Source organism: Microtus ochrogaster, linkage group LG8 (genome assembly GCF_000317375.1).
Source record: "Microtus ochrogaster isolate Prairie Vole_2 linkage group LG8, MicOch1.0, whole genome shotgun sequence".
Lineage (NCBI taxonomy): Eukaryota > Metazoa > Chordata > Mammalia > Rodentia > Cricetidae > Microtus > Microtus ochrogaster.
Genome location: NC_022033.1, coordinates 26,522,301 through 26,534,914, shown reverse-complemented (window position 1 = coordinate 26,534,914; position 12,614 = coordinate 26,522,301). Strand labels below are relative to the sequence as shown.

Genomic DNA, 12,614 nt, shown 5'->3' with positions numbered 1-12,614 from the left:
TGGTCAGCAGAGATGGGCTCCCATCCTTCTCCTCTCTGGAGCAGTTTGGGTGGCTCGGTACCCAGGGGCTGCACACAGAGAGCTGGCTCGGGTACACAGCGTCAGTTGGGAGTTGCAACTCAAGAAAAATATTTAATGTTGAAGTGAGCAGGTCTTCACAGCTTGCAGCCAGCAGCCTCCTCCCCAGGAGGGGCCCAAGAAAGAGGGAGAAAGCAAGAGACAGACTCAGGTGTCCAGCAAAGATTAAGGAGCCCAAACAGGAATCTGGCTTGCTGCTGATGACTCTACATGGCTCTGCCTCAGGCTTGGGGAAAGAAAGCTCTTGAATAGCTGGCTCTCTTCATGATCCTGGCTCAGCGTTGGTAGGCGAGTCCACTGGATATCACAACATAACCCTGGAAGACCAAAAAAAGCCATGGCTAACTCAGAGGCCTATGGGGGAACCCCTGGTTGCTACCTTCAACCTGTTTCTAGGTAGTGTTCTTATCAGGAGTGGCCATCAACTCACTGGCCTTCAATCTCCTACTCCGTCACTCAAGTAGTAGCATTTGCAGGGCAGTGGTGGCTCACACCTTTAATCCCAGCACTCAGAAGGCAGAGTCAGGCAGATCTCTGTGAGTTCAAGGCCAGCCTGGTATACAGAGAGAGTTCCAGAACAGTCAAGGCTGTTACACAGAGAAACACTGTCTCAAAAAAAAAAAAAAAGTAGCAGCACTCACCTCACAAAGCTATGGAGGTACCCTCGAAAGGGGGAGCCCTCAAAATGTGGGTCAGCATGAGACCGGCACATGCTCTATGCTCCAGGCATGAAGCCCATGCCATTGCTGTTTCCTGACCAGGAGTGCAGAACCACTCAGCTCCTTCTCCAAGCCTCAACTTCCCTAGCAGAGCCAGGCACCCCCTGTACCTCACATGCCCCACGCTGCACTACTGAAGTGAACACTCCTGCGGGCTGCTAACCGGTCACCGTCATTTCTCTATCCATCCAACCGTGTGCCCATTTGTCAAGCCTCCGCTGAGCCTCTAGCACAAGCCAAACTCCGGAAGATGCTGAGGACTCAACAGAGAACAAATGAAACCTGATCTCTGTCCATAGGTAGCTCAGAGTCGAGGGTAGTCCAGTCTAGCGACCATTAGCCTCGTGTGACTAACACGACTATTTATTTTTAATTAAGAGAGGGGAGAAGAGGCCTCAGATTAGCCTCCAGCTCTCGATGACCTTCCCGGGTCCTCTGTGTTTTGACTGTCCCTCTTTTTTATCCTTTTTTATGTCTATGTGTGTGATGTACATAATCGCATACATTCACGTTCACATGTATGGAGGCTAGAGGTTGACCTCTGATGTCTTCCTCAATTGCTTTATTTACCAAGGCAGGCTTCTTGTTGAACCTGGAGTTCACATCTGATTGGTCTTGCTAGTCAGCTCACCCTAGAGGGCCCTGTCTCTGCCTCCTGGGTGCTGGGATTACAGTTGGGCCACCACATCTGACCAGTGTGAATCCTGGGACTCTAAACCGGAGTCTTCACACTTGCAAGTATGAATCTACCGAGCCATCTCCTCCCTGCTTAAACTATCCATCTTCATGAGAGTGGATCATCAGAGCCTTGAGGCCTCCATTTTTAAAGAACCATGGTGAGCATCCTCCCTGAACTGCTAAGCCCCACTTTGGACTGTTGTCCCGTTTCCTATCCTTGCTCAGCCTGTTGAAGGAATTTGTTCTGAGTTCCCAGATGAGACAGGAAGAAATCAGAGGGAGTCATTCTCTCTATGTCAGGATGAATTTCATCCTGGGCCTAAGATTCCAGGCCCAGGAACAGTAACCATAGAAGGTTCAGGAAGTCACCCACCCAGCTGCAAAAAAAAATCTCTCTACTGTTCACCTTAGACACCAAGAGGCCAAGCCCATCTCAGGACTCAGAATCCTGAAACGGTTGAAGACCTGAAGTCTCTAGTAGGAGGTGTGGTGAGAAGGGAGGGCCCCTCCCACCATGGTCTCTTGGGTCCTGGCTTCTCCATCTCATTGCAGTTAAGGTTTGCTGTGTGGTCTTAGAAGATGCAGGGTGAGCTCCCAGAGGGGTGACACTTCCCCCTCTATAAAGAGGCTCCCCGGTCACTCAGCAGCTCTCACCTCACAGATGGAGACCTCAGAGTGGACATAGTGGAGATTGAGCACGCTTGGGAGAGCAATTCCCATGCCCAGGAGAGCTGCAGGAGACAGAAGTGTCCAAGTTAGTCAGAGGGAAGAGTCCCAGCTGCAGTCAGCCCTGTGCTGGCAGTTTGGGAACCATGTGACCTAGAGTGGGAGGTGGGATCACCCGCACAGCACAGAAGGGAAACTGAGACAGGATTGGAGACCATCTATTGGTTATACAGATATGTACCAAGAGGCAGAAGCAGCTGGCCTCTGAAAACCACCCCCTTAATCTTTGAGCCTGAGAGGGTTTGGGGACTTGGACAGGACTCAAGAGGGCACCAGAGGGGGCCAGAGCAGTAGAGAGCAGGACTCACCATTGAGGTGATCCAGCAGGGGCTTCTGGAAAACAGTGCTTATGAGTGTGTACACTTGATCCATCTGCAGCAACAGCCAAGGGTTGGGTGGGGTTGGAGGGACAAGCCCCAGGAAAGACCAAGAGAATGCAGTTAAACATACAGATGGACAGGCATCCGAGACACAGGATGAGGGAGGGTAGCTCTCCCACATCAGCTGACCCTAATCAACCCCCCCAGCAGGATCAGCCTTGAGTCAGGCAACCCAGGGACAACTCCAGCCCTCATCTCAGAGTTACCAACAGGAGGGCTAGCCAACAGATGCCCGATGACAGATGGAAGTTAGGCTGGCAGACTGATAGCTGGGTGGACGACTTAGGTATACTAACTCACATCCCATGATGCATGGGGATAAAGGAATGTGTGCATGGTGGCAAGAGCCTGACCATGTGACATGCTGGGCCAGCCAGTGCCAGACCAATGAGCACTGACTGAGGGTCGAGCTGATGAATCAATCACTTGCTCACAGGCAAAGAAACAGGCAAGGGAGTGGGGACAAATGGAGAGCAAGTAGGTCCCTGTCCCCGGCCATCCCAGGGAAGCTATGGTGGCACTGAGGTGTGTGTATCGTTCTCACACTCCCACAGCCCTTCCCAAGGCTTAAGGCAGTCCAGTGCTCCACTCACATCGATGGAGCCCACATTGGAGGTGGCCACAGAGAGTTGGAGCCCCCTGTAAGGAAAGAAGGGGTGGGCTCAGCATATGCCAGCTTCCCCTGAAGCTCACATCACTACGTCTGAGAGCACACTGGGTCAGAGGCTCACTTACCCTAGCATAGACGTGGTCCCCCGAAGCTTTGCCTTAGACACAAAGAGCTGAAGGTTCAGGTTCACCATCTGGGTGTATAAGAAGAGCAAGTCAGAAGGTGCATTGTAGAGCCTCCCGCCCCTCCCTGGCAAGGGCAGACCACATATGTTTAGGAGCTGGCTAAAAGTCAGGTTGTGGCCTGCACTTTATGAGCAACAACAGTATAAAGAAGACAGGTAGGGTCCCTTCCCTTCCCTTCCCTGTGGGGACCTTCCAGAAGCAATCAGACAGGGGCTTTCCCAAAAGTGGAGACTGTCACAAAGGCAGAGAGTGATGGGGACCTTCTCACTCAGGGTGGCCTAAGAAGGCCGCTCTGAGCAAGGCTTCAACACTTAAGCTAAGAACTGAAAAATGAAGAAAAAGCAGTCATGCCAAAAGAAAAGGAAAAGAGTGCCAGGCAGAGGGTTCCACGTGTGCCACGGTCCTGAGGCGGAATGTCCTGGCATGTTCAGGAGAGATGTGGATCAAAGCAAATGAGAAGAGTATAGAGCATGTAAGGTCTCGAGAGGAACATCACCCCAGCCCCCCTGTCCCATCCGGCCTGTCACTCACCACATCCAAAGAGAAGAGGAACTGCAAGGCTGAGCTGGGGGACGCAGCAAGGACCTCTACACTGGGCCGCAGCTGCAGAGTGGAGTAGTTGGTGTGGAGTGTGACCACGGGTGTGGCACCCAGCTGCACCTTGAGTACCACGGGCATGGGTTCAGGGAACTGGCGGGCCACCTGAGACATGGGAGGAGAGGGAGAGGGTTGTACACGCCCCTGACTGGCAGTCTTCTGTGTTGGATGTTGATAAACCATCACCCTCTATTCCTGACTGAGCTCAGAAGTGGGTCCAGCCCAGGCTTCTGGACCAGACTTGAGCTCCTCAGAGGGGATTCTTGTGTTGGTGTTTTGCTTTGATTTTAAGGCAAGATTTTGCTATACACCCCAGCTGGCTTTGAGCTGGTGATCTTCCTGCCTCCCAAGTGCTAAGATTATAGGTGTGTGTCACCCACTCTGAGCTAGATTTTACAGGCAGGCAGGGATTAGAAAAGAGAGTGGAATGATCATCAGACTCACAACAGGCAGAGACAGAGAGAAGAAAGTGCAGCTGCCTGGGATGGGCAGTACCTAAGCTCAGGAGAAAGGGCTAAAGGCAGGTGCTGACCCCCTCACACACTTGGAGTAGAGGGAGACCATAAAGGCCCCACCCAATCCCTGAGCCTCTGGCTTGCTATGAGCAGAAATGTCACTCACCTCAGGGATGAGCTGGCCCAGCATGGAGGTGTTCAGAGGGTTGTTCTTTGAATTCTGAAATCAGTTTCCATAGGACAGAGTTTAGGCAGTTTCACAGTCAAGGCCACCACTTGGCCTCACGGGTAGAGTTCCTTATCCACGGGTTCCTTCCGAGGGCCATCCTGTAGCCCCAACTCTAGCTGCCCACTGCCCATGACTCCACATCTACAGGATATCACCAGAATGGGCCACAGGGCACCCTGCCACAGGACCTGGGTGACAGACCCAGCCCTCACCAGCTGCCCTGTGATCTCCAGGTTGAGGGATCCAGCCTTTTGCAGCATCAGGAGGGCACAGTCGAACAGGTGCTGGGAGAGCCCCACTGTTGCCATGGCACCTTCAGCACCCAAAGGCCGTGGCAACACAAAGGGGTGAGCACCATGCAGAGGCAGGAGGATGGGCTTGCCGAGCAAGAAGAGAATGGCCTGGATAAAGGCAGGGGCACACATGCAGGCAACAAGAACAGTAGGTCTGTCATAGACCCAGGATCCCCAGGGACTAACCTAGCCATGAAAACGTGGCCACACTCCCACCTGGAGTACCAGCCGCCTTCTTCCCTTTACCCTCTACCCTCTTAGGCCGCTTCCAGGACACCAAGGATGCCAGCCTCAGACTGACTGGAGGTACTCACTCTGACATCCATAGACATATAGTTACTGGTGATAGTGGGCGTGCTGGTCACTGAGTAGCGGATCTGGGACTCAGGGCCCACAGGACTGAGTCCTTCATGAAAACAGAAAAACGTTGAGCACCAGGCCCTCACTGAGCCAGCAAACAGTTACCAATGATCTTTCTGAGCCACAGCCAGGCCACACACTCATCAGCCCGGCTAGGCCTCCTTTGAAGGCGTGCATCCAGCTTGCTGACTGACTGAAACGCAAGGCTAGCAGGCATGTTTGCTAACATTCCCAATCAGCTAAAGACCGTTGAGCTCAGATTACAGAAGGAGAAGGTTCAGCCCAGGCCCAGTCCATCTAATGGAGGCAAGAAGGGCACACAGGAAGAAGAGAGCTCCCACTGGTCAGCCAGACCAATGACTTCCTCTGTCTCTTCTCATCACCACGGAGTCCACTCAAGTTTCTCTGCACGCAGTGTGGTCAGTTCGTTCTTGCCCAAGGAGGCATACACAAGTCAGTCTGCTCCCAAAGTTTGGGTCCCTTCACCTGACCACACATCTCCTTCAGGAAATCAAACACCAGAGCAAGGACACCCAGATCTAACTTCATCCGAAGCCTCAAGCAGCTCTCAGGAAGCACAGCACAGAGGCTGGATGTGAGTGGACTCCCAGGCCAGAATATTCTGCCTATGAAGATTGCACAGGTGAAGGTCGGCACATCCTCAGAGATGACAGCAGGTGCGGCAGGCCAGAATTCAGGGCTTAGGAGAGCCTAACTCAGCCCATAGTTCTACCGCCAAAGCCCTAGATAGCCCAGAGTTTTTCATTGCTTTATTTTTTTATACGTATGGGTGTTTTGCCTGTTTATATATCTGTGTGCCACATGTTTGCCTGGCGCCTATAGAGGCCAGAAGAGGGTGTCGTGTTGAATCCCCTGGAACTGGAGTTGCAGACAATGGTGAACTTCCATGTGGGTGCTGGGCACTGAACCCACGTCCTCTTGAAGGGCAGTCAGTGCTCTTAACTGCTAAGCAGCCCTCTGGTCCCAGTAGTCCAGTGATGGGTGATGTAGGTATATGTGGGCATACATGTATATTTTAAATACCTGTTCCATATATATTTATCTACCCATTCATTTTAAAATATCAATTATGGGTCCATCTTATGTGCTTTGTATAATTTTGTTATATTTAAGCATGTAAATATTCATTTAATATTGTGTATGAAAATAGATTATGTATTAAAATATATAAAGTATATATTGTATATATGTATTAAAGTATATATTGGTAAGTATATATCTCCTTTCAGCTTTCTGTTTTTCTGTTGGTTTAGCTGGATCTAATTTCATTTTTTCTAATACTTTTAGGATTTTTTTTTTTTTTTGCAAAAGCAACTCAGTGTGACTCCCTTCCTTGTCTGTCAGTGGGTCACATGGTTTGGAGGCAGGAGGAAGGGGCAGCAGGAAGGATGTGGAGATTGGTAGACTGCCCTGTCTCTTGAGTCACCTATCGCTGCATTTGTCAACACTCTGGACACTATGAAGGTGAAATTGCTGCATGTTTAAAATGAATAAAACATTAAGGTCGTGGTGTATATTTTAAAAATATAGCCAGGTGGTGGTGGCACGTGCCTTTAACCCTAGCACTCCAGAGGCAGAGACAGGCAGAAGATTTCTGTGAGTTCAAGGTCAGCCTGGCCTACAAAGTGAGTTCTAGGACAGCCAGGGCTACGTGGAGAAACCCTGTATCAAAAGAAAAGCCAAAAGAAAACAAAAAAAGGAAGGAGGGAGGGAAGACAGAGAGAGAGCAGAGAGAGGGAGGGAGGGAGGGAGGGAGGGAGGGAGGGAATATAAGAGAGGTGGAAGATAGAGCCCAGGATCCCAGCTGAACTCCATTTTCAATGTTTTCTTACACCACAGTAAAAGACATTTTTGTTACACAGCCTTGCAGAGACATGTGGCTAGCCGACATACCCCTTTGATCTGTGCTTTTTAATGGACTCTAAATATTTGAGATGATGGAAATGTTAATGTACTTGATTTAACTCTTCCACTTTATATCCATTATATTAGGATTATATATATATATATTATATATATAGGCCATTACATTATACACTGTAAGTACATACAGTCCTACATCACCAATTTACAATACAAATCTTTTGTCAATAGAGTAAAGAAGTCCCAGTTCTCCTACTTCACACTCAGGTTGTGCAAGCCTCACATAATCGTCCTCCAGGGCTGGTGCCATGGAGTCCCTTTATTAGATTTTTTTTTTATTATTCCTCAAGACAAAGACAAGAGCTGATCTTTGGGATAAACCCAAACCCGGGGCACCCTGCTGAAGGTAAGCTTGCTGAGGAAGGAGAAATACATACTTGCTTATTAAGCCTGCCAGGCCCCAGGCCCTTAACCCATGCTGTTTCATAAAACCAACAAATTCAAGAAGTGGGAATTTTCTTCCCTACTTTTTGGATAGAATGGTGCGGATGAGTGACTTCCCTAAGGTCACACAGCATGGGAACAATGTGACTATAATTCCAGTGTGTTCCCTTTCACTCCAGTCCAATAGCCTCAGCTGCTTGCCACCTCCTATTTAAGGTAATATGGAGGTTGAGTGGGGTAGGGAACTAGGAAATCAAGAAGACAAGATAACTTGGAACTGGCCAGAGTGGTGGGTGGATGCGTGAGGAAGGAAAAGCAGCACGGGCCTGTCCCTACATAGCTCCAGCCCTCTGCTTTCCCATGATAACCTGGGGCTGATGGCAGCAGAGCCTGTCTACTCAAGAACCCACCATGGGTAAAGTCAGGCTCTGCCCTGTGTGTCCCTGGGATAAGCCCAGGCTCTGGGTCCTCTGATCTCACCCTGCAACCCCTCACACTGTCCCAGCTTGTATATACTCATTAGCATCCCTGGGGCAGGTCCAGACAGACAAGGCCAGTTGCAGTACCCTAAAAAGGACACCAGTGACAAGACAAAGCTGGTGGGCCCCAAGCAGGTGCGGCTTCAAAATTGCTCCTGAGGAATGTGAAAAAGTTCTTGGTAAGCCTCAGACCAAATGGGTTCCATGACGGGAGAGGCTGTGTGGGATCTGAGGCAAATAAGATGCCCCCGAGGTATGATGTAATGTCTTCTGAACTAGTCCTGAGGTACTAGCTGCGACAGGCCTGCTCTCCAGCCTTCAGATTCTACCACAGCTAGTCTAGAAGACACATGGATACCTTCCAGTGTTCTCAAATAATAGTGCAGATCAGTGTGGGGACAGTGGAGAATATTGAAATGTGATCCATGACAATTGGGGTCTGTGGGTGAGCACTCAACTCCTGCATGCTAAGGCATTTCCACCCAGTCTCAAAAGGTACCGCAGTGAGAGACTGGGCCCCAGCTGTAAATACAGTTCAGTTCATTAGCAACAACAGCAGCAATAGCTTCTTCTTCTTCTTCTTCTTCTTCTTCTTCTTCTTCTTCTTCTTCTTCTTCTTCTTCTTCTTCTCTTTTCTTCTTTTTTCCTATTCTTCCTCCTTCTCTTCCTCTTTGTCCTTCCCTTACTCCTTCCCTGCTCCTTCTTCCTTTCTGTCATTGTCAAGACTCAGAAACCAGAACTAATGATCATGCGGTCCGGGGGGGATGGACATATATGTGTCCTTTTTGAGAGGGTTGCAGAGCCAGTGTCCCCTATCCAGGTAAGGAGCATACATCTTCATACCCACAGCCCACATGATAGCCAAAGCAAGCCTTGGGCCCAGCACCTCCAGTGATAGACACACCCCCTCACCACAGTGCCCGGCCTCCCTGTGATCCTACAGGAGTGTTCCCTGACTCTGAGGATCTGTTTCCAAAACCTCCGAGACTCTGGCAGTGAGAATCTAGATCCTAAGAGCCAATGCAGCTTAGTTTTTCCAACAGTAACATTCGTTGCTTAAACATTCAGCTTTATTTTGATTTTTGGCAATTTGACCTAATCTAGGTAGATTCTAGGATCAAAGAATTCATTCTGGAATCTAGAGGAGGCATGTTCTGTGGACAGCCGTGTGCTTTGGGGAGTCCTAGGTGACCTTCCCAAGGGCCTCCTTTTTCTCAGATTGGTTGAAAAGAGAACACTATTTATAATCAGAAGCCAGCAATGAAGACCATACCACCAGGTCCAAGGGAGATATCGTTACAGGTTCTTAAGACCCACAGGCCCCACCCTCCCATCCACTGGGCTCCAGGTCTTACCGATTAAAGTACCCAAATGGACATTGAGGTCCTGAACCAGGCCAGAGACTTGCAAGCAAAGCTGTAGAAAAAGGGAGGCAGGTGTTGTGAGGGCGATTTGGAGCTGTGGGTGAGGAACAGTCAGCTGCAGGCCCTTGCCCCCGCCCTCGGAAGCCTCCCAGGCACACAGCAAGCCTGGAGTCCTTTCCTTTTCCTCCTTGAAATGGCTGACGTCCACCCCTCTTAGGGTGCTGAGGAGGCAAGAGAAGCTGCCAAAGGATGGAGAGGAGGACACGGGCACTTGGCAAGGAGGGGACTGCAAGGCCAGGGTGCTCCTAGCCTGTGAATATTGCCATCACCCCTGGGGTGGAGATAACACACACTAGGTAGACAAATAAATTTTTGCTGGCTCTTCAGTCCACAGTTCTGAACTCCTTTCCTACCTTAGGACCCTCATCCGAGGCTGGCCTGCCCATTGCACAGTCTGGGGGAGGGAGCATCAGGCTTGTCTTACTTTATTCATTCCAAATTTATCTCCCCCAAAACATTTCCCCTACCCCCACCTTCTGACATGGGATCAGGACTACTCTGGGAAGATTTGTCACTGTCTCCCAAGCTCCCTAAAGTCCACCCATGCCTGAGTACCCCCACTCCTCCTCCTCAGCACTGAACATGGGCCTCTTTCTTGTTCTCACAAAGAAATTGGAAGCACCCCATGAAGGGCCTTCTATTTAAAATAATATCACGGACTGAAGTAAAGTCTTAGTGAAAGATTATATATATCACCATCACATTACATGGACACACATGCACACAACACACATATACAGTACACTTACATGCATTGAAGCCCACATAGGCACATCAAGATACAATGCCCCTCTCCCAAGGCTTGCAGCCCCACTGCTCATACCTCAGGCCTTCTAAGGTTATGTCATCTGCCGGAAGCCCCTTACCATATTGCTCAGGTCAGCTCGGATGTGCTCCTGCACCAGGTCCAGCAGCTCCTGGGAGGTACTGAGAAGTGGTACAGAAAGTGTCCCTGAGTTCCCTGGGCGTGGTTCTTAGCAGAACCACACAGACAGCTGGGACAGAAGTCTCTATCCCCAGCCAGCAGCCCAGAGATCCCATCTGAGACCTCGCCATGTTCCTGACAGTGTTAGAACGGTGGTCTGCACCCCCACAGAGGAAGAGCTTGAGACTCAGAGAAAGGCCAAGATGGTGGTAGTGGGGGCCCAGCTCAGGAGAGACAGATACCAACACTGGACCTTGGAAAACGCCCCACGTGGCCATATTCTCAGCCAGCTGGCTCAAGAGCTACTAGGGTGAGAAGGCATGGGGAGTGGAGCTGGGGTCTCAGGTCCCCTTGTCACTTTGGCTCCAGTGCCCTGTGATGCTCTGCAGAGTGTCTGCCTAGCACTGGACTTCAGGCTCCCCTCTGAACTAGGGTGTAAATCGGCATTTCTCAGCGGCGGCCCAGAGGAACTAACGGATCTTCTGTTTGATCTCAGCCACAGCCTGCTGCACTCTGGGGGGAGAAGCTATATCTCTGTGTTTATAGCTCCCCTCTGCAGCCAGGAGAGGCCAGCATGACTGGATTCCTGCACACTCACTGCTCTCTGGGGAAAAGGTCAAGCTTTGGGGGACACTTCTTTTAGGACTTCCCAGTGCTCAGCCACCTCAGAGTGGACGAAAACAAGGAAAGAGCAGGCATAGTAAAGAAGCTCCCAGGCAACGGCTTGGTGACGTCTGCCTTGAGTCAACTGTACTCTGGGCCTCCGATTTCTTCCTGTGGCACGGAGACCCTGGCATGCCCCGATCAGACACTGTGGAGCTCATGGAGAAGACTCCTGTGAAGAGCCAAGAGTGGCATCCACAGAGCAGGCGCAAGGGGCAGCTGCTGTTAGCCTTACATGCTGACCTGAACAGCCCCCTGCTATAGAGCTTGACTGGTCCTACCTCACCTCCCATCCCTGGACTATCCACCTTTGCAGGGCGGGATGGCCTGTAAGGGCCCGAGCATCCAGACTGATTGGCCTCATCGTTACCAGTAAATGTGCCCTGGTAGCTGACAGAGGAAAGTGGTCAAGACACAGGCTGCGTGGCATCAGCTAGGTCCCTAGTCCTCTCTGGGCCTCTCTGTGCTAAGTCATAGGACAGATGTGATTATGGAGCCTCCTTGATCCTTTGTGGCCACTGGATACAGTCTTGAGTGAGAAACTTGAGTAGTGGTCCCATAGCCTTGGTGTCGGGAACCCCTGAGACCCAGTGCCCTCATGTAGTGATAGGGTGCGTCCCCAGCACCCCAGCACCCCAGCCACCTGGCTAGCTTATACCCCGAAATAACACACAAACTGTATTCATTTAAACACTGCTTGGCCCATTTCTACCTAGCCTCTTCTAGGCTAACTCTCGCACCTGGACTAGCCCATTTCTTATAATCTGTGTAGCCCACGAGGTGGCTTACCAGGGAGATTCTAGCCTACGTCCATCCTGGGTTGGAGCTTCGTCGCGTCTCCGGGAGAGAGAGCATTGCGTCTCTCTCCAGAGAGCAGAGCTGTCAAGTCTGAGCTCACTTCCTCTTCCTCCCAGCATTCTGTTCTGTTTACTCCTCCCACCTATGTTTTAACCTATGAGGGCCAAGCAGTTTCTTTATTGCTTAACCAATGAAATCAACAAATTGATATATGACACTCCCACATCACCCTCAGGAACCCACCTGTTGCTGCCATCCAGCGTGCTGGCTGGGCTGAAGAGTGAAGAGCAGGTGGAGATGCTGAGCACAAGGGTCCCAATGGAATCCCGGGCCACGTGCACATCAGCCAGCAAGGCCACAGGCAGCACCAGCTCCATGGGCTCCGGGACTCTGCAGGAAGTCAGACCTTAACCCATCCTGGTGTATGAAGACCACACATACCCCCAGGCCTGGGCCAAACTTCACAGTACAGCAGTGGATTATGACTCAGGCTTTCTGGGGCTCCTGTGACAGGGCTCTGGGCCACACACTGGCTAGAGTGAGTCTCAGCTCTTCTTCTGTGAAACTGACATGAGAATGGATGTGCCTGCTTCTTAGCACTGTGCTGAGCTCTCCAAGACCTCACCCTGTGAGAACATCAGCTCTATGTCCAGTCACAGAGAGCACCCATAAAACAATATCTCAGCA

At 50.7% G+C, this 12,614-nt stretch overlaps 1 protein-coding gene across 1 annotated transcript in view; it reads right to left on the bottom strand.

The window, feature by feature from the left end:
- Nucleotides 1–334: 334 nt before the first annotated feature.
- Bpifb2 (BPI fold containing family B member 2) overlaps nucleotides 335–12,614 on the bottom strand; it is a 17,240-nt gene continuing 4,960 nt past the window's right edge. Inside the window, exons 4-15 of the mRNA XM_005363239.2 lie at nucleotides 12,171–12,317; nucleotides 10,408–10,468; nucleotides 9,473–9,533; nucleotides 5,265–5,356; nucleotides 4,870–5,058; nucleotides 4,595–4,648; nucleotides 3,908–4,078; nucleotides 3,317–3,384; nucleotides 3,175–3,220; nucleotides 2,510–2,573; nucleotides 2,130–2,206; nucleotides 335–395 (exon numbers count right to left, since the gene is read on the bottom strand). Coding sequence (XP_005363296.1) covers nucleotides 354–395; nucleotides 2,130–2,206; nucleotides 2,510–2,573; nucleotides 3,175–3,220; nucleotides 3,317–3,384; nucleotides 3,908–4,078; nucleotides 4,595–4,648; nucleotides 4,870–5,058; nucleotides 5,265–5,356; nucleotides 9,473–9,533; nucleotides 10,408–10,468; nucleotides 12,171–12,317 — 1,072 coding nt within the window. The 3' untranslated portion in view covers nucleotides 335–353. The remainder of the gene's footprint in view (nucleotides 396–2,129; nucleotides 2,207–2,509; nucleotides 2,574–3,174; nucleotides 3,221–3,316; nucleotides 3,385–3,907; nucleotides 4,079–4,594; nucleotides 4,649–4,869; nucleotides 5,059–5,264; nucleotides 5,357–9,472; nucleotides 9,534–10,407; nucleotides 10,469–12,170; nucleotides 12,318–12,614) is intronic.